Here is a 26697-nt window from a genome sequence, read left to right as displayed (position 1 = left end):
ATGGCTGACTTCCTGTTGTGTTTAGGGCTATGCTCCAAGAGACTTTTTTGTAGGTATTAGGTCATTACACGTATGTACCGAATTTCGTGCACGTACGTGGAACGTTGCAGGAGGCGCACTCCGTTGAACTTTTATAGGTGGCGCTATCGAGCCATTTTGCCCCGTCCAATTCTGAAACCTATATCAGATGTAAATTTTCGCCAGTTCTGACGCGTGTGCAAAGTTTCGTGAGTTTTCGCGCATGTTTAGGCCCTCAAAAATGCAATTCAATGCGGAGAAGAATAATAATAATAATAATTAAAGCTGCAAGCAGCGATGAAAGGGCCCTCGCACCCGTGCCATCAACACTCGGTGGCTTTAGGAAGGCAGAGCATGGTTGGGAAATGTACATTTAAGGAGGTATATATAGTAAGAGTATGTCAAAGTCAGTTACAAAATGTTTTGTATAATGGTGATAATAGCATGCTTCATGACTCAGCTAAGTGTTGCTAGCATGTTCAGTCTGTTTCTAGCATGCTTAGTACACAATAATTATGTGGTTAGTACTGCATTACTGTGTTAACCATGTCAGTTTCTGTTGCCAGTAGGTGGCGTTATGACTATAACTGAATATGAGCATGGATGTGTGTTCAGGACAGAACTCTTATCAAACATGTGAAGTTTGGTGCAAATTGGACATTGCCTTCTTGAGTAACAACAAAGTCATGTTTCATTGAATTAGCATTCTTTAGAACTTAGCTAAGCATTGTTAGCATGTTTTAACATGTTGCTAGAACGGCATCAACGTGTTAAACATGTCACTTCCTGTTGCCAGTTGGTGGCGCTATTACTATAACTGAACATTCTCATGTAGATGTGTTCAGGCCATGACTCTTATCAAAAGTGTGAAGTTTGGGGCAGATTGGACATTCCATGCCTGAGTTACAGCAAATTCCTATTTAATTGCAATAATAGCATGCTTTAGCACTTGGCTAAGAGTTTGCTAGCATGTTTTAGCATGTTTCTAGTATGTTGTTAGCATGTTTAACACTTGCTGGCACTTTTTTATATGTTATTAGGAGTCCACAACAGTGTTAAACATGTCACTTCCTGTTGCCAGCAGGTGGCGCTATGACTGTAACTGAATATAAGCATGGTCATGTGTTCAGGACAGAACGCTTATCAAAAGTGTGAAGTTTGGGGCAGATTGGACATTCCATGCCTGAGTTACAGCAAATTCATATTTAATTGCAGTAATATCATTCTTTAGCACTTAGCTAAGTGTTTGCTATTATGTTTTAGCATGTCTCTAGTATGTTGGTAGGATGTTTAGCACCTACTGGCATTTTTTTATATGTTATTAGGAGTCAAGAACAGTGTTAAACGTCACTTCCTGTTGCCAGCAGGTGGCGCTATGACTATAACTAAATATGAGCATGGACATGTGTTCAAGAGATAACTCTTATCAAACGTGTGACGTTTGGGGTAGATTGTACATTGCCTTCTTGAGTAACAACAAAGTCCTGTTTCATTGAATTAGCATGCTTTAGCACTTAGCTAAGTATTGCTAGCATGTTTTAATATGTTTCTAGCATGTTTAGAACTCAATGGCATTTTTAACGTGTTGCTAGAACGGCATCAACGTGTTAAACATGTCACTTCCTGTTGCCAGTAGGTGGCGCTATTACTATAACTGAATTTGAGCATAGGCATGCGTTCAGGCCATGATTCTTATCAAACATGTGAAGTTTGGGGCAGATTGGACGTTCCATGCCTGAGTTACAGCAAATTCCTATTTAATTGCAGTAATAGCATGCTTTATCACTTAGCTAAGTGTTTGCTAGCATGTTTCTAGTATGTTGCTAACCTGTTTAGCACTTGCTGGCTCTTTTATATATGTTATTAGGAGACCACAACAGTGTTAAACATGTCACTTCCTGTTGACAGCAGGTGGCGCTATTACTATAACTGAATATTCTCATGTAGATGTGTTCAGGCCATGACTCTTATCAAACGTGTGAAGTTTGGGGCAGATTGGACATTCCATGCCTGTGTTACAGCAAATTCCTATTTAATTGCAGCAATAGCATGCTTTAGCACTTAGCTAAGTGTTTGCTAGCATGTTTTAGCATGTTTCTAGTATGTTGTTAGCATGTTTAGCACTTGCTGGCACTTTTTTTATATGTTTTTATATGTCCACAACAGTGTTTAACATGTCACTTCCTGTTGCCAGCAGGTGGCGCTATGACTGTAACTGAATATAAGCATGGTCATGTGTTCAGGACAGAACGCTTATCAAAAGTGTGAAGTTTGGGGCAGATTGGACATTCCATGCCTGAGTTACAGCAAATTCATATTTAATTGCAGTAATATCATTCTTTAGCACTTAGCTAAGTGTTTGCTATTATGTTTTAGCATGTCTCTAGTATGTTGGTAGGATGTTTAGCACCTACTGGCATTTTTTTATATGTTATTAGGAGTCAAGAACAGTGTTAAACGTCACTTCCTGTTGCCAGCAGGTGGCGCTATGACTATAACTAAATATGAGCATGGACATGTGTTCAAGAGATAACTCTTATCAAACGTGTGACGTTTGGGGTAGATTGTACATTGCCTTCTTGAGTAACAACAAAGTCCTGTTTCATTGAATTAGCATGCTTTAGCACTTAGCTAAGTATTGCTAGCATGTTTTAATATGTTTCTAGCATGTTTAGAACTCAATGGCATTTTTAACATGTTGCTAGAACGGCATCAACGTGTTAAACATGTCACTTCCTGTTGCCAGTAGGTGGCGCTATTACTATAACTGAATTTGAGCATAGGCATGCGTTCAGGCCATGATTCTTATCAAACATGTGAAGTTTGGGGCAGATTGGACGTTCCATGCCTGAGTTACAGCAAATTCCTATTTAATTGCAGTAATAGCATGCTTTATCACTTAGCTAAGTGTTTGCTAGCATGTTTCTAGTATGTTGCTAACCTGTTTAGCACTTGCTGGCTCTTTTATATATGTTATTAGGAGACCACAACAGTGTTAAACATGTCACTTCCTGTTGACAGCAGGTGGCGCTATTACTATAACTGAATATTCTCATGTAGATGTGTTCAGGCCATGACTCTTATCAAACGTGTGAAGTTTGGGGCAGATTGGACATTCCATGCCTGTGTTACAGCAAATTCCTATTTAATTGCAGCAATAGCATGCTTTAGCACTTAGCTAAGTGTTTGCTAGCATGTTTTAGCATGTTTCTAGTATGTTGTTAGCATGTTTAGCACTTGCTGGCACTTTTTTTATATGTTTTTATATGTCCACAACAGTGTTTAACATGTCACTTCCTGTTGCCAGCAGGTGGCACTATGACTGTAACTGAATATGAGCATGGTCATGTGTTCAGGACAGAACGTTTATTAAAAGTGTGAAGTTTGGCGCATATTGGACATTGCCTTCTTGAGTAACAACAACATCCTGTTTCATTGAATTAGCATGCTTTAGCACTTAGCTAAGTATTGCTAGCATGTTTTAACATGTTTCTAGCATGTTTAGACCTCAATGGCATTTTTAACATGTTGCTAGAATGGCATCAACGTGTTAAACATGACACTTCCTGTTGCCAGTAGGTGGCGCTATTACTATAACTGAATATTATCATGTAGATGTGTTCAGGACAGAACGCTTATCAAAAGTGTGAAGTTTGGGGCAGATTGGACATTCCATGCCTGAGTTACAGCAAATTCCTATTTAATTGCAATAATAGCATGCTTTAGCACTTAGCTAAGAGTTTGCTAGCATGTTTTAGCATGCTTCTAGTATGTTGTTAGCATGTTTCGCACTTGCTGGCACTTTTTTATATGTTATTAGGAGTCCATAACAGTGTTAAACATGTCACTTCCTGTTGCCAGCAGGTGGCGCTATGACTATAACTGAATATGAGCATGGCCATGTGTTCAGGACAGAACTCTTATCAAACGTGTGAAGTTTGGGGGAGATTGGACATTCCATGCCTGAGTTACAGCAACTTCCTGTTTCATGGCGAAACATCGAAATTTGTAAGGCCGCCGAGGACCCGCCCTTCGACGAAAACTCAAGATCTTCGCAATTTAACGTCGCAAAGGCCTTAAGATTACACTCACCAAATTTGAAGATGATCAGATTAAAACTGTAGGAGGAGTTCGTTAAAGTACGAGGCCTGAAAATGGCAAAAACTGCACAAAAATCTGAGAGGAAGTTCAAAATGGCTGACTTCCTGTTGTGTTTAGGGCTATGCTCCAAGAGACTTTTTTGTAGGTATTAGGTCATTACACGTATGTACCGAATTTCGTGCACGTACGTGGAACGTTGCAGGAGGCGCACTCCGTTGAACTTTTATAGGTGGCGCTATCGAGCCATTTTGCCCCGTCCAATTCTGAAACCTATATCAGATGTAAATTTTCGCCAGTTCTGACGCGTGTGCAAAGTTTCGTGAGTTTTCGCGCATGTTTAGGCCCTCAAAAATGCAATTCAATGCGGAGAAGAATAATAATAATAATTAAAGCTGCAAGCAGCGATGAAAGGGCCCTCGCACCCGTGCCATCAACACTCGGTGGCTTTAGGAAGGCAGAGCATGGTTGGGAAATGTACATTTAAGGAGGTATATATAGTAAGAGTATGTCAAAGTCAGTTACAAAATGTTTTGTATAATGGTGATAATAGCATGCTTCATGACTCAGCTAAGTGTTGCTAGCATGTTCAGTCTGTTTCTAGCATGCTTAGTACACAATAATTATGTGGTTAGTACTGCATTACTGTGTTAACCATGTCAGTTTCTGTTGCCAGTAGGTGGCGTTATGACTATAACTGAATATGAGCATGGATGTGTGTTCAGGACAGAACTCTTATCAAACATGTGAAGTTTGGTGCAAATTGGACATTGCCTTCTTGAGTAACAACAAAGTCATGTTTCATTGAATTAGCATTCTTTAGAACTTAGCTAAGCATTGTTAGCATGTTTTAACATGTTGCTAGAACGGCATCAACGTGTTAAACATGTCACTTCCTGTTGCCAGTTGGTGGCGCTATTACTATAACTGAACATTCTCATGTAGATGTGTTCAGGCCATGACTCTTATCAAAAGTGTGAAGTTTGGGGCAGATTGGACATTCCATGCCTGAGTTACAGCAAATTCCTATTTAATTGCAATAATAGCATGCTTTAGCACTTGGCTAAGAGTTTGCTAGCATGTTTTAGCATGTTTCTAGTATGTTGTTAGCATGTTTAACACTTGCTGGCACTTTTTTATATGTTATTAGGAGTCCACAACAGTGTTAAACATGTCACTTCCTGTTGCCAGCAGGTGGCGCTATGACTGTAACTGAATATAAGCATGGTCATGTGTTCAGGACAGAACGCTTATCAAAAGTGTGAAGTTTGGGGCAGATTGGACATTCCATGCCTGAGTTACAGCAAATTCATATTTAATTGCAGTAATATCATTCTTTAGCACTTAGCTAAGTGTTTGCTATTATGTTTTAGCATGTCTCTAGTATGTTGGTAGGATGTTTAGCACCTACTGGCATTTTTTTATATGTTATTAGGAGTCAAGAACAGTGTTAAACGTCACTTCCTGTTGCCAGCAGGTGGCGCTATGACTATAACTAAATATGAGCATGGACATGTGTTCAAGAGATAACTCTTATCAAACGTGTGACGTTTGGGGTAGATTGTACATTGCCTTCTTGAGTAACAACAAAGTCCTGTTTCATTGAATTAGCATGCTTTAGCACTTAGCTAAGTATTGCTAGCATGTTTTAATATGTTTCTAGCATGTTTAGAACTCAATGGCATTTTTAACATGTTGCTAGAACGGCATCAACGTGTTAAACATGTCACTTCCTGTTGCCAGTAGGTGGCGCTATTACTATAACTGAATTTGAGCATAGGCATGCGTTCAGGCCATGATTCTTATCAAACATGTGAAGTTTGGGGCAGATTGGACGTTCCATGCCTGAGTTACAGCAAATTCCTATTTAATTGCAGTAATAGCATGCTTTATCACTTAGCTAAGTGTTTGCTAGCATGTTTCTAGTATGTTGCTAACCTGTTTAGCACTTGCTGGCTCTTTTATATATGTTATTAGGAGACCACAACAGTGTTAAACATGTCACTTCCTGTTGACAGCAGGTGGCGCTATTACTATAACTGAATATTCTCATGTAGATGTGTTCAGGCCATGACTCTTATCAAACGTGTGAAGTTTGGGGCAGATTGGACATTCCATGCCTGTGTTACAGCAAATTCCTATTTAATTGCAGCAATAGCATGCTTTAGCACTTAGCTAAGTGTTTGCTAGCATGTTTTAGCATGTTTCTAGTATGTTGTTAGCATGTTTAGCACTTGCTGGCACTTTTTTTATATGTTTTTATATGTCCACAACAGTGTTTAACATGTCACTTCCTGTTGCCAGCAGGTGGCACTATGACTGTAACTGAATATGAGCATGGTCATGTGTTCAGGACAGAACGTTTATTAAAAGTGTGAAGTTTGGCGCATATTGGACATTGCCTTCTTGAGTAACAACAACATCCTGTTTCATTGAATTAGCATGCTTTAGCACTTAGCTAAGTATTGCTAGCATGTTTTAACATGTTTCTAGCATGTTTAGACCTCAATGGCATTTTTAACATGTTGCTAGAATGGCATCAACGTGTTAAACATGACACTTCCTGTTGCCAGTAGGTGGCGCTATTACTATAACTGAATATTATCATGTAGATGTGTTCAGGACAGAACGCTTATCAAAAGTGTGAAGTTTGGGGCAGATTGGACATTCCATGCCTGAGTTACAGCAAATTCCTATTTAATTGCAATAATAGCATGCTTTAGCACTTAGCTAAGAGTTTGCTAGCATGTTTTAGCATGCTTCTAGTATGTTGTTAGCATGTTTCGCACTTGCTGGCACTTTTTTATATGTTATTAGGAGTCCATAACAGTGTTAAACATGTCACTTCCTGTTGCCAGCAGGTGGCGCTATGACTATAACTGAATATGAGCATGGCCATGTGTTCAGGACAGAACTCTTATCAAACGTGTGAAGTTTGGGGGAGATTGGACATTCCATGCCTGAGTTACAGCAACTTCCTGTTTCATGGCGAAACATCGAAATTTGTAAGGCCGCCGAGGACCCGCCCTTCGACGAAAACTCAAGATCTTCGCAATTTAACGTCGCAAAGGCCTTAAGATTACACTCACCAAATTTGAAGATGATCAGATTAAAACTGTAGGAGGAGTTCGTTAAAGTACGAGGCCTGAAAATGGCAAAAACTGCACAAAAATCTGAGAGGAAGTTCAAAATGGCTGACTTCCTGTTGTGTTTAGGGCTATGCTCCAAGAGACTTTTTTGTAGGTATTAGGTCATTACACGTATGTACCGAATTTCGTGCACGTACGTGGAACGTTGCAGGAGGCGCACTCCGTTGAACTTTTATAGGTGGCGCTATCGAGCCATTTTGCCCCGTCCAATTCTGAAACCTATATCAGATGTAAATTTTCGCCAGTTCTGACGCGTGTGCAAAGTTTCGTGAGTTTTCGCGCATGTTTAGGCCCTCAAAAATGCAATTCAATGCGGAGAAGAATAATAATAATAATAATTAAAGCTGCAAGCAGCGATGAAAGGGCCCTCGCACCCGTGCCATCAACACTCGGTGGCTTTAGGAAGGCAGAGCATGGTTGGGAAATGTACATTTAAGGAGGTATATATAGTAAGAGTATGTCAAAGTCAGTTACAAAATGTTTTGTATAATGGTGATAATAGCATGCTTCATGACTCAGCTAAGTGTTGCTAGCATGTTCAGTCTGTTTCTAGCATGCTTAGTACACAATAATTATGTGGTTAGTACTGCATTACTGTGTTAACCATGTCAGTTTCTGTTGCCAGTAGGTGGCGTTATGACTATAACTGAATATGAGCATGGATGTGTGTTCAGGACAGAACTCTTATCAAACATGTGAAGTTTGGTGCAAATTGGACATTGCCTTCTTGAGTAACAACAAAGTCATGTTTCATTGAATTAGCATTCTTTAGAACTTAGCTAAGCATTGTTAGCATGTTTTAACATGTTGCTAGAACGGCATCAACGTGTTAAACATGTCACTTCCTGTTGCCAGTTGGTGGCGCTATTACTATAACTGAACATTCTCATGTAGATGTGTTCAGGCCATGACTCTTATCAAAAGTGTGAAGTTTGGGGCAGATTGGACATTCCATGCCTGAGTTACAGCAAATTCCTATTTAATTGCAATAATAGCATGCTTTAGCACTTGGCTAAGAGTTTGCTAGCATGTTTTAGCATGTTTCTAGTATGTTGTTAGCATGTTTAACACTTGCTGGCACTTTTTTATATGTTATTAGGAGTCCACAACAGTGTTAAACATGTCACTTCCTGTTGCCAGCAGGTGGCGCTATGACTGTAACTGAATATAAGCATGGTCATGTGTTCAGGACAGAACGCTTATCAAAAGTGTGAAGTTTGGGGCAGATTGGACATTCCATGCCTGAGTTACAGCAAATTCATATTTAATTGCAGTAATATCATTCTTTAGCACTTAGCTAAGTGTTTGCTATTATGTTTTAGCATGTCTCTAGTATGTTGGTAGGATGTTTAGCACCTACTGGCATTTTTTTATATGTTATTAGGAGTCAAGAACAGTGTTAAACGTCACTTCCTGTTGCCAGCAGGTGGCGCTATGACTATAACTAAATATGAGCATGGACATGTGTTCAAGAGATAACTCTTATCAAACGTGTGACGTTTGGGGTAGATTGTACATTGCCTTCTTGAGTAACAACAAAGTCCTGTTTCATTGAATTAGCATGCTTTAGCACTTAGCTAAGTATTGCTAGCATGTTTTAATATGTTTCTAGCATGTTTAGAACTCAATGGCATTTTTAACGTGTTGCTAGAACGGCATCAACGTGTTAAACATGTCACTTCCTGTTGCCAGTAGGTGGCGCTATTACTATAACTGAATTTGAGCATAGGCATGCGTTCAGGCCATGATTCTTATCAAACATGTGAAGTTTGGGGCAGATTGGACGTTCCATGCCTGAGTTACAGCAAATTCCTATTTAATTGCAGTAATAGCATGCTTTATCACTTAGCTAAGTGTTTGCTAGCATGTTTCTAGTATGTTGCTAACCTGTTTAGCACTTGCTGGCTCTTTTATATATGTTATTAGGAGACCACAACAGTGTTAAACATGTCACTTCCTGTTGACAGCAGGTGGCGCTATTACTATAACTGAATATTCTCATGTAGATGTGTTCAGGCCATGACTCTTATCAAACGTGTGAAGTTTGGGGCAGATTGGACATTCCATGCCTGTGTTACAGCAAATTCCTATTTAATTGCAGCAATAGCATGCTTTAGCACTTAGCTAAGTGTTTGCTAGCATGTTTTAGCATGTTTCTAGTATGTTGTTAGCATGTTTAGCACTTGCTGGCACTTTTTTTATATGTTTTTATATGTCCACAACAGTGTTTAACATGTCACTTCCTGTTGCCAGCAGGTGGCACTATGACTGTAACTGAATATGAGCATGGTCATGTGTTCAGGACAGAACGTTTATTAAAAGTGTGAAGTTTGGCGCATATTGGACATTGCCTTCTTGAGTAACAACAACATCCTGTTTCATTGAATTAGCATGCTTTAGCACTTAGCTAAGTATTGCTAGCATGTTTTAACATGTTTCTAGCATGTTTAGACCTCAATGGCATTTTTAACATGTTGCTAGAATGGCATCAACGTGTTAAACATGACACTTCCTGTTGCCAGTAGGTGGCGCTATTACTATAACTGAATATTATCATGTAGATGTGTTCAGGACAGAACGCTTATCAAAAGTGTGAAGTTTGGGGCAGATTGGACATTCCATGCCTGAGTTACAGCAAATTCCTATTTAATTGCAATAATAGCATGCTTTAGCACTTAGCTAAGAGTTTGCTAGCATGTTTTAGCATGCTTCTAGTATGTTGTTAGCATGTTTCGCACTTGCTGGCACTTTTTTATATGTTATTAGGAGTCCATAACAGTGTTAAACATGTCACTTCCTGTTGCCAGCAGGTGGCGCTATGACTATAACTGAATATGAGCATGGCCATGTGTTCAGGACAGAACTCTTATCAAACGTGTGAAGTTTGGGGGAGATTGGACATTCCATGCCTGAGTTACAGCAACTTCCTGTTTCATGGCGAAACATCGAAATTTGTAAGGCCGCCGAGGACCCGCCCTTCGACGAAAACTCAAGATCTTCGCAATTTAACGTCGCAAAGGCCTTAAGATTACACTCACCAAATTTGAAGATGATCAGATTAAAACTGTAGGAGGAGTTCGTTAAAGTACGAGGCCTGAAAATGGCAAAAACTGCACAAAAATCTGAGAGGAAGTTCAAAATGGCTGACTTCCTGTTGTGTTTAGGGCTATGCTCCAAGAGACTTTTTTGTAGGTATTAGGTCATTACACGTATGTACCGAATTTCGTGCACGTACGTGGAACGTTGCAGGAGGCGCACTCCGTTGAACTTTTATAGGTGGCGCTATCGAGCCATTTTGCCCCGTCCAATTCTGAAACCTATATCAGATGTAAATTTTCGCCAGTTCTGACGCGTGTGCAAAGTTTCGTGAGTTTTCGCGCATGTTTAGGCCCTCAAAAATGCAATTCAATGCGGAGAAGAATAATAATAATAATAATAAACAGAGCAATTCCAAGAGGGTCCTCACACCATCGGTGCTCGGGCCCTAATAAACAGAGCAATTCCAAGAGGGTCCTCACACCATCGGTGCTCGGGCCCTAATAATAAACAGAGCAATTCCAAGAGGGTCCTCACACCATCGGTGCTCGGGCCCTAATAAACAGAGCAATTCCAAGAGGGTCCTCACACCATCGGTGCTCGGGCCCTAATAATAATAAACAGAGCAATTCCAAGAGGGTCCTCACACCATCGGTGCTCGGGCCCTAACCAGAAAAACACATTTAAAACTCACCATCCAGACGCCACAAACACAAACAGAGCAAAACTAATTTGAGGAACATTTTCTTCATCGGTTCACTGAAAAGCCCACGATAGTAACTCTTAATGTCTGAAACACTCAGATTGATCAGAAAGACTGAACTGAGATATTTATCTGGTTGTGTGTGAATCAGGGCTGGCGCTAGCTATAGGCAGAGCAGGCGATTGCCTCGGGCTTTGAGGAGGCCAGATATGTTAAACTTTATGCAAATGTAGAGCGGCTTTCGGGAGCGACAACCAATAGAAGTGAAGTCAATGGAGCGCACGTGATCTGTCACTCTTCTGTGCCGAGTCCGAATCCGACCGAGGCAATATGAATGAGAAGCTTATTTTAGCAGTCAGAAACTGTCCTATAATTTATGATTTGTCTCCGTGGTACTCGCCGTGCTGACTCCGAGCCTGAATGGTTTCGTGAATTCAGAAAGACCGGTCTTTGCCCGTTTGCTGCAGTTAATAGCTGCAATGGATGTGTTTATTAATAGCCTATTATGCATTTTATGTAGGCTACTGATTCCATTTAGGCTATATTTAGACTTTTTCTTCCAAAATGTTTGTTTGTAGCGGCAAGAAAACGGATTTGTTGTCTACAACATGGAGAAACATCCGTGAATGTCACTCACAAACATTAGGCAACCAGTAGCCTAGTGGAAACGCCCACGAACGCCTAGCGAGCTCACCGCCAATGGCGAAATGCAGAGACGCTCGTTGTGTGAACGCAGCTTGAGTCAAGATCAATAAATTGCAAAACGTAACAGCAAAGTTACCTTTCAACTTCTAGAACAAGTCCAATTCCCACTGATTTGACGAAACACATTTGAATGTCTCTACATATCAAAATCCCGATTGCCCGCACTGACTCCTAGGTTACTTTCACTTTCGTCCTTTGCAATAATCCCAATCCTTGACTATATTGCAGCATAAATGTTTAGGCTACTTTTTCTTTGTCTTGTTACATTATAAGGGCAATTCAAAAGATTAATAATATTCCAAAAACATAAATTCCAGTGTTTTTACGGTCAAAAGAATGTCTATTTCCAACCCTTCCTTCCTTCCTGTTCTTGTTCTTCTTGCGCATACGTACGACGTATAAACTAGCCCAAGTTATACATTCCAAATAACACAAAATTTATTATTTGATTGTCTGCTGTTAAGAAATAAAATTGGACTTAATCATCTGACTCGATCTCCTCCATGCATCAATCATGAACATTTATTAAAACATAATAATAAGTCTTAATATAAGTAAATTATTACAAATTATTAGTGTCGTTATGGCTCTAGCATCTGATCCAGTCTCAGTGCTTTGATATTATTGTATTTATTTCTAATATTAGGAAATTCAATAGTTTTTGTTGCTTGATAACACGTGATTTATACAATCCAAGTAGCCTGATCAAACTGCTCGTCTTCTTTAGTGCTACAAGCTCAGAAACAATTAAAATATGTTGATGTTTTTCATATAAAGAGTCTTGATGTAACCTTGGTCTATTTTATTGTCTGAGGTTAACACTCATCTGGCTTTGCTCCGCCTTTCAACATTGTTAAACTCATAAAATTTGAAATCGAAAGCAGTAATCTCAGAACATCTCTGTCAAGTCTTTTATCAGCACAAGGCTCCAGCATTTTCACTTGTATCTTGAAGTGCATTTCCGGACAGGTAAGGATAACAACTCCCTTTATTGTATTAAGTAGTGGACAGTTAAATTAACACCAACAACGAATGTGTGACTGAGGCGAACTGGGTTTAATAAGTGTACCGATAGTTCTCTTCACTGGCGTTTATTCCTAGTTTAAGTAAAAAAGTACACTGAATTATATAAATTAGCCAAATTTATAGCGGTACTGTGCAAACGGAGTTGGGTCAATATCACTATACTACAGTGCCTACGGTGTCCTCGTTAGAATCGCTCAGTCATCATAAACATAACGCAAAATAATGCAATTCTGAAGCTTTATTATAAATGGCCAAACATTTACGCACATATAAGTACAAGTGAGAACTTTCACACAAAACATAGAACGCGTTTCGGACACCCTTTCTACTACACGCATCAACACAAAATAGAATCGAAAGAAAACAAGCGACAAAAAACAGGCGCCCGTTCTGTTTCTCACTAAGTGAAGTTACGCATATAGTGTTCTGTGAATTTTGGATTATTACAAAAGAATGCTGAATGGAAACTCTAAGATGCACATAAACGCATGTGCTCAATTGAGGCAGATATTTTTATCCAATAAGACATGCGCATGAAATGTGATGGAAACTCATTTACTACATACATAGGCCTACATAGATGTGAAAAAAAAAAAAAAAAAAAAAAACCCCAAGTGTGTTTGCCTCAACAGAGGATGGGATTGGATAACTGTAGGCTACTCATTGGAATAAAGTGTTGGTTGTTACATTGGCGTATTTTTCCATTGTTTTCAATGGGAGCGCCGCGTTTTTGAAACGTTATGAACAGGCGCGAGCGCTCAGTGTTTTTTACTGGGTAAAATCAGAGCCATAGAGAGAGAGAGAGTTGCGACAACGGAAGTTCAAAATGCTTGTTTGTCACGTGATTCGCGTAGACCTGAAATATTTCTAGGAAGTTCAATATAAGTTCAGATAATTCCGCCAATTCAAATCGATGGCGTAAGAGAGCAGAACTGTGATTTTTGGTAGTTTTTAGTCAATAAATGCATTGATTTACAATATAATACACTGACATGTGAATGTAGTATGTGTATGTAGTTACAGCAATGTTGTTTTAAAAGATAAAAATCTGCTAATATTTAATGTTTAGTCAAGTCAACAGATTGTAGATTGTGACAGATTGTATCAAATCAGCTTCACAGTGATAACATGAAAATAATACAACAAATTGTGTTTCTAGAAGAAAATTGCATCATCGTCCACCCTAAGTAAGGCAGGTCAATAATATTGTTGAATATTAAATGTCCCCAACTAAAGCAAGCCAAAATGTCATTAATCTTAATGTTTACAATGCTTATGCACCCCGTGCACTTATTACTATGTAAATGAATGCATATTCGATTTTAAAACAAAACATGATTATACACACACACACAACCACATTATTTCCTTTTAAGATAATTTGATAAATTCATGACATACATCACTTTAATCTATAAAACCTGTTTAATTTAAATTAATTTTTAGAACATTTAAATAATACATATTTTATGTTTTGTTATCTTAACCCCCCCAAAATGTCAGCTTGTGCAACTGTCCGCACAAACGAACAGTCTAAAAAACTTTTTAAAATGGTGTCTTAAGAATAAAAAAATAAAAATGAAATTCTATGGCATCATTTTAACTTATAAACATTAACATTTTATTTGATTAATTTCAGTATGAGATCATTGAAAAACTTTTGTCCAGCAATTTGCATGTCAGGGTGGCACAACTGTAAACATGGCTCTTTTATTATGGTAATTATTACAGTATACATGATAATGCATCGTCTTAATGATCCTTGTGGCAGATTTCAAGTACGGGGTTGGTACACTGTCCATGTCAGGTGAATTTAAACACTTAGAAAAGTTTACAACTGAAACTTGTTTAAATACATTGTTCATGACTCAAAAATGTACATTAGTCAACAGCAGTTTTGAAAAGATATATAAAAAACATCTTTTTGAAGCTTTATTTGTCAATGACCAATAGCAATCTAAATAGAACTAAAGATTCCGTGCTAAATTGTGCGCTAGTTATACTTAGGTATATCTGCACTTTTTCACAAATAACAACACTGAAGAATAATGTTTATTAAAAATAAGGAGCAAGGAAAGTCTTGCAAAATCCAAGGAGCTGAAACTGAAGGTGAGGGTACAGCATTAGTGCAGGGAGTCTTCAGGATCCACTGAATCCCTTTGTGCTTCTTGTGTTGAAAGAGATAAAGGAGACAAAAACTGGTCAAATTATATACAGTAGTAGTAGGCTATATAATACAGTTATGGTATTTAGTATGATTCCCCATTAAGCCTAGTATGATTTTTTTTTTTTTTTTAACGGCTTGGTGCTTTTAAAGGGATAGTTCACTTTGAAATTACATTTTGGTATGTTTTAGCTTACCTCAACGGCATCCAGGATGTAGGTGTCTTTGTTTCCGCAGTAGTTTAAATTTTGATATTTTTTATATTTCATGCACAGAGAAGTCCAAATTAAACAATTCCCCATCGTAATGGATAAGACACATACCTTTGGTGTGAGAGACCCAGGTTCGAATCCACTGTGAGACACCAATGTGTCCCTGAGCAAGACACTTAACCCCTAGTTGCTCCAGAGGCGTGCGACCTCTGACATATAGCAATTGTAAGTCGCTTTGGATAAAAGCGTCAGCTAAATGAATAAATGTAAATGTAAACTACTGCAGAAACAAAGACACAAACATCTTGGATGCCCTTGAGGTAAGCTAAAACATACCAAAATTTAATTCCAAAGTGAACTATCCCTTTAAGTATTGTTTTTAATCTTACTTATAAACTTCCATCTCCCTTTCCCATCAATCCAAACATCAGCTGAGCTGAAACAGAGGCTAATATAGACAGGTAATAGCAGGGGCGGCTGGCCAATAGAGGGCGCTAGGGCGCCGCCCCCCCATGAGCCAGACCACAGTTTATGAGCCACACTCATTAAATAAATAAGTAAATACATACATAAATCATAAATAGAAATTGTCAGTATTTGTGTGTTTGAGATATTAAATAGTATATGTGAAAAATATGCTAGAAATTCATAATGTCTGCTTTTTCTACACGTCTCCTCCACTTGCGTGCACGTCTCTGGGGCGCTGGAGAGAGGCGCCCCAGAGAGGCGGGTCTGTGGAGCAGCTTAGCCAATCGCTGATTCAAGATATAAATGTTTGACATAAACTGTAGCCAATCAGCGAGCTCAAATCTAGTCAGCTATGGGCATTCTGTTAGCGCCCCAAGCTGCGCGCGCCCGCGCTCATGCACGCCCATCTCTATCAGACAGTGGACTCTCAGCCTGGCTAGCTGGTTGCTAATGCCTTGTTTTGCTTTCTGTGATTACTTTTTAAAACATATCCAGCATGGACAGTTACCGGAGTGAGGGAAGCAGCAGTCTGAGAAAGTAACTAAACAGTTTGAGTTCAATTTAAAATGCAAATGGAAAGTTTGTGCAATTTGTTTGTTTTTGTGTAAGAATGCCTCAGCCTTGTAATATGGCATTAAATAATACTGACTTTTTCACAGAGCACTGGTATCATGCAGTTTGTGTTAAATTGTGTTTGGGTGGTTGTTAATAATAATAATTATTATTATTTTTAATATTATTATTATTATTTATATAGCGCCTTTCCAACACCCAAGGTCACTTTACAAAGATATGTGAAGGCAGTGGTTCTCAAACTGGGGTACGTGAGGTGACAGAAGGGGGTGCGGGAACAAAATGCTGAATTTTGACTTTCATTTAATTCTACCCCACCTTAAAATTAGATTTAAACTGAGCATGCATTTCTATCAGGTAAAATGCTGTAAATGCATGACATCCGATCAAATTACCTCATCTTTTGCGGTCAAAACTTTCTGCATGTAAGCAGCGTGTAGTAGGCTATATGACAGGTCTCGTACAGATTGCTGCCTCGGCCAATCGCGCTATACTACCGTTCTCGACAATGTACGTTACCTTTGTAAAAGTAGGGATTTAGCACTTACTACCATGAAGAACAAATATAGACACAAGCGGTGCACGGAGATCGATATAAAAGATTCAAACTCTCTTCGATACAAAGTCATACCCTGCTGTGTGAGTTCCTGTGTTTAATGTTGATCACATTATATGAAGATCCACACGATTGCAAAATGTGGCATTGATTTTATACAACAGTTCAACAAACGAAATATTAATATTAAGTGATGTTCTTTTTCAACACAGTTGTCAGTATTTTTACAACAAAATAATAGCTCCAACGAAAGCCACAGCAGAACTGCAGCACACAGCAATGATTGAACGAATCTGCGGTTTTGAACGAATCATTAGAGTCAATAATTAATTCATAAGTACAGCCACTTGCTTCATTACTGAGTGAATGAATGACTCGACTCATCACCTACTGGCGGTTTTAATTTAATATTTAAAAGCATCACTTCGTTTTTTCCATCATTGCATATTTCTCTATTGGACATTTTTTTATTTAAAGCATTATTGATTTTATAAAGGTATTTGTAAAGGTAAAAAATGCACTTACATTTTTAAGTTTAAGGGGGCAAATATTGCCCCTTACTGAAAAAGGTGTGACTGAAGAGTGGGGGTGCGCAGAAGAATGTTAAAAGCTTAATGGGGTACAACTCTAAAAAGTTTGAGAACCACTGGGACTGGGTTAAGGAATAGAACAAAATAAACATCAACATCAAAGCACAATACACATTCTAAGGGCAGAAAGTAGGCCTATTCAGAGGTCACTTACAAAGTTAGGTTAAAGATACAAACAAAGAGGGATTCAAACAAATAGCATATTAATAACAATGTAGAATTTACAGACTGTGAGCTGAAGAGTAATATTCAGATAAAAAAATTGTTTTTGATGGAGAGAAGGGTGGATGCTTGACTGATGTCTCGAGGAAGAGCATTCCACAACCTCGGAGCCACTACGCTAAAAGACTCCCATGATTACCATGACTATTGAAACCGACTGAATAAGACACAGCCCCACCTAAGATATTTTTTTACCAGCCGCCACTGGGTAATAGTCAACAGAATCACAATGCCTAAAAAACTCCACCCATACGTTTTTGCTTACTCAAATATGCAATCTAAAATAAGGATTTTTCCCCCTGTTATTGCACATTTAATAGGCTATGTAATGAAACGGATATTCTCATTTGATCACTTCCACCTATCACTCAAAATGTTATAGGCTATTTAACCCCTGTTCAGAAGTCTGTAACTCTTATTACACAACAAATGATTTTAAATCGCATTATTAGAACGGGTTTAACCCGTTTAAGTTGTCGCAACTCCTTATGGCTTTGGGTAAAACGCAGCGCTCATCACTGTCACTTTTTACCCAGCCGTCCAATCAGAGCGGAGGAGGGGCGGGATATTCCGGATCACACTACAGCTTTGATGCCTAACTGGTTTAGCATGTTTAAAGTTGGCCTCAAATTAAAATAGTTTTTTGGTCATGAAAACGACAAATTTGCTCACAGTCACATGCCACTTCTCATGTGAGCTATGGTGAGAGGGGAGTGTATGATATTGATGATCACCACAGCTATTTTCTGACTTGTCACTATACTGACTCTGTGTTACAACACTCCCGAGTCTAATTTATTTGTAGACAGACTCAAGTTGCAAACACTCCAGGTGTAGAATCAGTCACTCATGTAAATGAAAAACTTTATTAATGTATGGCTAACAAAACATAGGTTAGTCTCTACATCTGTTAAGTAAGGCTGAAGTATAACAGAACTTTCAAGAATGAAATCTGCCTGGCAACAGCTGACCACACACTATATTGTCTTGCTACAGGTGCTTTTATGAATTAGAATTTGTCTCATAGGCAAACATATGGGTGAATATAAGCACAAGTTCCAATAGTTGAATGTTACACTTCACTTATTAAAGCACTATATATTTAAACATTTAATTTATTGTAGGTCATTTTTTGCTTTTACTTTGTATTTTAATCCTAATTATAAATTATTGGTAAAAAGCACCATAGGATGTGTACTGTAAGTGTAAATTTGATAACTAAAAATGTGATAACTTGAATAAGAACAAGGACCAGCAATACATCACATATTTGCAAATATGTAAGATGATTAATCACATGTCAGATCTTAACCTTAATTTTACAGATTTGATATTAAAAATGTTATTGTAACAACAAAAGCACAAATTGTTTTTCATGTATTTTTTTTTCTTTTACACCACGTTAATTTTATTTATTTATAGGCTACGAAATAAAAATGGAGATGACAAATGAGCTGTCAAATCTGCGTTTGAATTTGGTCTTGCTGGGAAAAACTGGAGTTGGGAAAAGTACATCAGGAAACACAATACTGGGAAAAGAAGCTTTCACATCAGAGGAAAACTCCATTTCACTCACTCAAGATTTTGCTGGTGAAGACGCTGATGTTTGTAAATTACCGATCACTGTTTATGACACACCGGGATTGTCTGGTTCAGAGAGTGAGGAAGAGCTTAGGAAATATGAAGAGTTTCTGCAGAAAAGTGAATCAGGCCTCTGTGCGTATCTCATGGTTCTCCAGTGTGACAGATTCACTGAAAAAGATCAAGAAGCTGTGGAGAAGATTGAGGAGCTACTGGGAGAAAAACGCATGCAGAAAGCCTGGATTCTCTTCACTGGAGAAGATCAACTCAACGATGAAAATAAGAGCATAAATCAAGTCATTAAAGAGACTGAAACCTTGAAGAAACTTATTCAGAAATATGAGGGCAGATTCCACAGTTTCAACAACAAGACGAATGAACCGAGTGAACAAGTCAATTCTCTGATATCTAAAGTTTTCATGAGGAACTTGGAGAATCGTAAGTTTATTTTAACTAGATTTAAAGTGAATATTTTAGCCATGCATCATTTTATTAATGTAGGAATTTAGATTCCATGCTTATTAATATTCATTAATTTATCATTATGGCCACAATATCTGTTTGCCAAAGGAGATTATAGTTTCAGTAAAGGAAAACCTTTCAGGACAAGAAAATGTGATATGTATATTTATTTTTTTACAAATAGAACAATCCCAAAGTTTTGGAGTTCATAAGGAGCAGTGATATGGCCTAATATAATCTGACTGTGTAATTGGTATTTACTATATGTTAACTGTAAGATATAGTCATATAAATTTAACATAATATTCATGCGCATTCATGGATATTCATACATCTCTACCCTGTTTACATTTCTCCATCTCAAGTTTTTCATCCCAGAATTAAATGCATGGGCTAGGAAACCAGACCAGAATATTTCAGTGAAAAGGTGTCTTCCAGGATAAAATAAGTGATTGTTTGATTGTTTTTTGATTTTGATTTTGATTTTTTTAAATATTTTTTTTGCAGTACCAAAAAAACCAAAGCAAAGAATTCCAATCAACATCCAGGATATTCCTGTCGATAGACGTTCATCCAGAAGGATTGTTCTTCTGGGTAAAAGTGGTGTTGGGAAGAGTGCTACTGGAAACACAATACTGGGACAGGAAAAGTTTATATCTGCTATGAGAATGGATTCAGTAACCAGTGAATGTTCAGTGGAACACGCCAATGTTTCAGGCAGATCTGTGTCTATAGTTGATACTCCTGGATTCTTTGATACAGAGATGAAACCTGAGGAGTTAGCTAAAGAGGTAGCAAGAAGTGTTTTTAAATCCACTCCTGGACCACACGCTTTTCTCATTGTTCTCAGAGTAATTGATAGATTCACTGAACAGGAGCAGCAGATTCCCCAGATCATTGAGATGTTGTTTGGTGAGGACGTGTTAAAATACTCCATCATTCTCTTCACTAATGGAGATCAGCTAAAAGGAGTCACCATAGAGGAGCTTGTTAAAAAGAACAAAAAATTAAGTAAACTAGTTGGTCAGTGTGGAGGCAGATATCACGTGTTAAACAATGAAGATCAGAATAACAGAGAGCAGGTGAACGATCTACTGCAGAAGATTGACACAATGATAGAGCAGAATGGAGGAGGACACTACAGTAATCAGATGTTTGAAGATGCTCAGAGAATCAAACAAGAGGAAGAACAGAGACAGAGATATGAAGATGAGAGAAAACAACAAGAGGAGACTGACAGAGTGGTAAAGGACACAGAGAAGAGAGTCAGAGCAGAGTTAGAAGCTAAAGCAAGGAGAGAAACGAGCCAAAAAGGATTTGAAAATTTTTTTTCCGAGTACAAGAGTTATTTTCAAATGGCAGCTTTTGTTGTTGGTGGAATAACTGTTGGAGCATTGGTTTTAACTGGTGTTGGAGCTGGTGTTGGAGCTATTGTAACAGCTGTTAGTGGTGGAGGAGCTACTGTTTCTGTTGCTGGCTTTTCAGTTTCTATTGGTGCTAGCGGAGCTGCTGCTGCTACTGGAGCTGCTGCTGCTGGAGCTCAATTTGGAGCTGGTGTTGGAGCCATCGCTGGAGGTATTGGTGGAGCTATTCTTGGAGTTGCTAATAGTAAAAATGCCAGTTGAGCTGTCACTCAGTACGTTTAAATGCACACTCATAATGCGATTATAATGGCATTTTGGCAATATTGCGATTAAACTTTACCTCATGTAAACCCAATAATTCGATCAAACTAATGCGATTAAGCTCATAATCGTAGTAACCATATTCGCATTAAACTATATGGTGTAAGCTGTTTTTCAATCACAATAAACAGGCATATGTAAACACCTTAACCGCATTATTACCGGTTCTACTGTGCTCGGTTCTACACGGATGCCATGTGTTGTTCACTCAACTTAATGAATTAACTCTGTTAACTCTGAAAATGTGACATATTCGTAATTTTTCTCTTTTCCAAATTGCTAAACTCAACCCGCTGCACATGCACTTTCTGCTCTGTATCTTCATCCAGACAGCACAGGCAAAACCAGCATTGCGATGTTCATCACGGCGCCGAATGATTTCCAGTACGTCCATAAATTTTTTATTTTTTATTTGATATGAGTAGATTAATGCAATGGCCGGTAACATTGTATGCCTATCTGAGTGTGGAATGGCCATACTTATTATAGCGAATAATCAGAATAATGAAAATTGCATGTAAACTGGAGTGAAGAGCTTTGCTCGTGTCATCTAAACATCTAAATGTAAGCGATTAAGACCTTACTCTGATTATTAGAAATAACTGTATTATTGGTGCACATGTAAACGTAATCAATGTTGGCACTCTAGTCTTTTATCAGAACTTGTTTGATAAATAATTTTATAGATACACATATAAATGTATGGAATCAAAAATTAATCCAAATATTATGATTTGAATTTTCCTTTAGGTTACTTTCTAGTTTATTGTAGCTTTGATTTTTTTATTGTGATACAAAATTAACTGATTTTAACTGATCAGCCTTTCTGAAAAGCATCTTGTGTGTTTTATTTGAGAGGTGACTGAGGGTCTGTCCATATTACGAGTCTTTTCGAGTCTCCTTCGACCTGACAATCAGAGGCGAACCTCTGTTGCTCCTTCTTGATGATGTTTTCCTCTATATTATTTCTTAAAATGTGTGCTTGTTTTACTAATCTGTATATTCATTTGTTTTATCTGTTTAAAATCTGTTTATTTGTTGTGGTATCAGAAAGAGAGTATTTTGCTGAAATTGTATGTAATCATTTAGATAATAACTGAACTGCAAAAGCAAGACATGAGTTGTCAGTTTAACAGCCATAGCAGTAAATTTCCATTCCCTTTGCTTGTTATATTAAAACTAGTTACAGGTTATAAGGATATTCAAATGCAAACTGTGTTGCTTCAAGAAAGCAACCATACATTTGTGTTGTTTTACTTTCTTTAATATGCATTTATTCAATCATTTTTAATCATTTATCATGTTTTCATTTTATTGTTCCATTTTATCATATACTCATTAATAATAATCATTTAAACCATTTATATACAATTTTTTATTCACTGATTAGTCATTTGTGGATTAGGATTCATGCTGATCAGAAAAAGTATGAAAAAATTCTTCAATAAAGATCCTCCTTTTTATCATCATCACTCTGTGTCCTGCTTCTCCTCTTCTCTGGCTTTACTCTGTTACAGAAATTGTCTATCTAGTGGTCAGACTGCAATGAAAACAAACCCTCTTGTCTTTGAAGTACTTTATTCTTGCAAGAAGGCCATTCACATACAGACATCAGAGTGTTCTGCTGCGAAGGGCAACCCCGCCTTTTTATACATCACTCACATCTCACTCTGCTGTTTTCCTGCACGTTCATTCAGAAAGTGTTGTATTTCTATATCGCTGTAACCTCTAAATCATTCTAAAACATTCCCATAACCTGCTGCAATCAAGTATTGCCCTTACCTGTAGATTAAAGATGCTAGATGTTGAATCAGAGTCACTGGACGTTTGCCAATATTAATATCTCACTATAACAATCTTGAAATAATGCTAGGTAAAAATCACTCTGAAACTTGTTTAATGGTTATATTTTACTCAAAAAAGTTCTGAATAAAACCCCCGAGAAAGACCCCACAAAGCTTTTTATACTATTCTCATCAAAAAGGCTGTTTTTTTTTTAGCTATGGGCTGTCATTGCAGTGCAGTCTTTCACTTAGAAAGTAAACATTTGGACTTTCGTGTAAACTTGCAAAAAGCACATATTCAACTAGCTATTTTACTGCTGACAGCTGACATCTTATTTTAACAATAATGTACTTAGTGAGAGTCTATTTAGTCTACACTGAAAAAAATGATTTGTTGAATTTACTAAATTTTTTTATGGTAAGTGGTTCGACACAATTGATTTTAGCTACATTTAAACAAATGCATTAAGTTGAACTAAAATTTAATAAGTTCAACTTAATGCATTTGATAGCTAAAATCAATTGTGTGGAACCACTTACCATACATTTTGAGTAAATTCAACTATCCCTAACCCCTAGCGGAGAAAAAAAAACAAACATATTGTATCTTTAAGGTACAAATCTTGCATAGTGTGCTTTTAATTGGACTGCGTGAGAATATTCTGACCTGGGGCCTAATTTATAAACGTTGCGTTCGCACAAAAGAAGGCGTTCGCCGCTCTCTACGCAATAATTGGTATTTATAAAAAGCAAACTTGATGGGAAAATGTGCGGTCCTTCACGCAAACTCTGAGCCAGGCGTACGCACAAAAATGGGTGAAATGAGAAATGGCAACACCGTCGGCAGATGGAAGAAACACGTGAAAGTGTGTGAAACTGTAGACCGTTGTGTAAAAGAAATGGCAATACTGCTTCTCATAAATAACATGAAGACTTGACAAAGGCTAAGTCTTACAATTAACAGCCTACACAAACACGTGTTTGATCGATCTGCAGTGTAAAACAAACAAAATCAAACGAAGATTACAACAGAAATGCAAATTAACACGTATTTGCAAAAAGAAAAGTGAAATATGTTCTGCAATAATATTGCATGTTATGCAATTCATCCTCACACATCTGTAGCTTGTCGGATGCAATCAAACGGATGGTAATAAAATGCCATGATGCCATCACAATGCGTAATGACGCACAATGGCTGATCTTGGTTTTCCTTTCTGTGTTTGCCATGATTTCGCAGTTGATGAATATTAACTTGTGGGCGTTTCACGGTCTATTTATGGGCAACTATGGGCGTGACATGAAGCCGAAAAGCTGCGCTACATTTAGAATTGATTGTGATTTATTAAGGGAAAACTGCGTAGGATGTGCGTGCGCACGGTTTTATAAATCCGAATATTTCTGTGCGTACGCACGTCCTATGTTTCATCCGTACGCCACTTCTGACGCAAATCCTACGCAAAGTTTTATAAATGAGGCTCCAGGTCTAGCAAAACTACTTATCACACATGCTCTCTTATTTAGATAACAACTGTTGCAACTATTAACAAATTGTAGCATATATTGTTGTAATGCCTGCATTCAGATTTTAAAACCCATAATAATCCCTAAATCATTTATTTTAACAATAATTGTCTTAGTGAGAGTCTATATAGTCTATGGTATTAAGAGATTTAACTGTTTCCAATTTACATGTACCTGAAATATTTTCAAATGAATAAGTAACTAATCAAATCGGGAGATGTATATAAATATACAACACTTTAATTTGAATCAATCAAATAAAATCATGAAAATCATCACATAAATGGATTCTTACTAAGCTTAAACCATTAGTTGGTCCACATCTTCTTCCATGTGTTTTGATCATCTCGTTACTTCATCAGGGTGACTCTTGCAATGGGCTTTCCCTCGTTGGCGAAGGAGGTACGTTGCACGTCCTTGATCCCCAACTTTATGCTTCGTGGTGGCGTTGGCGTGTGGGGTTTGCTGAGGTTGGTTGGTGTAGTTTAAGGTAAGAGGTTTGGACGGCGGTGTCACACTCTCTAACCTTCCAACTGCATCCCACTGGACCTTGTTTGTGGAGCGAACACTTTCCTGGCTGCTTTCACCTGTGAATGGAGACCTTAAGTATTTTTATTAGTGACACATGTATTAACTCATCTGCTTGTCTGGCTGGTCATCCTTTTTTGATGAGACCTGTGAAATTTCATGTTAAACAGTAACAAGACAATATTTCTATACATTTGGAACAGAATCAGTTTTGTTCGATGAGAGCCATCCCCATACACAAAAGAATTATACTTGAAATATATTTTCAGGATATATTTTGGAATATATGCTGTAAGAATTGCTAAATTAGGAAATTCCAGACAGTCTGTTTTGGGGCTGACCAGGCCCTGAGAGGACAAAAGGACCTCTCTGGAGATTAGCATTTGAACTGGCTCACATGCACCATCGAGACGAAAAGTCTCACCCCCGAGCCACCTAATCTACATCTTTTCCCCTCTACCCTCACCCCCTCTCTCTCGTGCTCAGTCAATCACCTGAAATCACCCAAGAAAATGTATAGTTTAATGTGAATGATTATCACAGAGTATTTACATGTTTGGTACCATTTAAAATGTCACAGTGCGACTGGTACAGCTATCTCATATCCAGATAGATAAAATAAAAGGTAATAAGGTTTTAGGAGTTTATGGATAATTGACTTACAAAGGAAGGTGGTCTCAAGCAAATGGTTCCACACCCCCATGAAGATGCGACCACTGCATGCAAATTTCTATTGTTACATGTTTACAGGTAAAAGGTTTGTCTATTTAAGGAGTTGCAGCATGGAGATCGGGGCCTTTTTCTGTACTTCAGATGGCCTGTGAGGCTGAGAGAGTAAAACCTCTCAGCCTCATGTATTTCTTAATGTTGGGTTTGCATCTTTTCTTTATTCCGGAGAATTTGATGTTTTGTATCGATTATCTTTGAATTGATTATGAAATTGGCATGATACATTTACCTGACATAATAAATTGTTACGTGATTATTCTAACTGATTGTGACATTGTTCATTTAATGGTTAAAAGGAATAGTCAAACATTCGCTCACTTGTAGTGAGGCACAGATATTACTAAAACCTTTCATTTATGGAGTCAGATGAATTAACGAGTAAATATATGATTAATATATTGCATTTAACCAACCAATACTTTCGCATGAGAAAGGGACAGGAACACGTGATAACCTTCCGCGCTGGTCGGACGCCGGACTTTGGGCCGATTTAGCGCGAGTTTACAAGAAATTGGCCCAATAAATATATTTCATACTTGTATTTCATATATTTTTGTTATATTTCAGAATATATTTCAATGTATTTGGAATATATGCCACATATATTTTTGACACTTTTGGGGACCCATACAGAAAAAAATACATTGAAATATATTATGAAATATAACAAAAATATATGAAATATAAGTATGAAATATATTTATTGGGCCAATTTCAAATATTTGCATATATTCCAAAATATATCCTGAAAATATATTTCAAATATATTACTTTTGTGTATGGGTCATGACATCTTGTAAAAGGAAAAAGTTAATGTGGGGTGGACAGGGCAAGCTTGTACAATACGTAACAATAAAAAAAGTTTCGCTTTTTTTTCTAACTTG

General features: G+C 37.7%; 1 protein-coding gene and 1 long non-coding RNA gene across 3 annotated transcripts in view; one reads left to right on the top strand and one right to left on the bottom strand.

The window, feature by feature from the left end:
• The window catches only part of LOC307154171 (GTPase IMAP family member 8-like), a 61465-nt gene extending 39772 nt beyond the window's left edge, over window positions 1–21693 (top strand). The window contains exons 1-3 of one of the 2 annotated variants that reach the window (XM_079898936.1): window positions 12380–12678; window positions 18943–19539; window positions 20071–21693. In XM_079898936.1, the coding sequence (XP_079755062.1) occupies window positions 18957–19539; window positions 20071–21188 (1701 nt within the window). In that variant the 5' untranslated portion in view covers window positions 12380–12678; window positions 18943–18956 and the 3' untranslated portion in view covers window positions 21189–21693. Of the gene's footprint in view, window positions 1–12379; window positions 12679–18942; window positions 19540–20070 lie in introns of those variants that run through there. The other variant, XM_079898937.1, reaches the window with a different exon arrangement.
• A 503-nt stretch (window positions 21694–22196) lies between these two features.
• LOC307154177 lies at window positions 22197–22592 on the bottom strand. Its single transcript, XR_013820293.1, has 2 exons — window positions 22351–22592; window positions 22197–22243 (listed from the first exon to the last, which is right to left on the bottom strand). It is a non-coding gene; the product is annotated as an uncharacterized lncRNA (long non-coding RNA).
• Between the last annotated feature and the right edge of the window lie 4105 nt (window positions 22593–26697).

Source organism: Squalius cephalus (assembly GCF_949319135.1).
Source record: "Squalius cephalus genome assembly, contig: scaffold_73, whole genome shotgun sequence".
NCBI classification, from domain to species: Eukaryota; Metazoa; Chordata; class Actinopteri; order Cypriniformes; family Leuciscidae; genus Squalius; species Squalius cephalus.
Note: the sequence above shows the minus strand (reverse complement) of the source record. Positions and strands in the feature narration are given on the sequence as shown.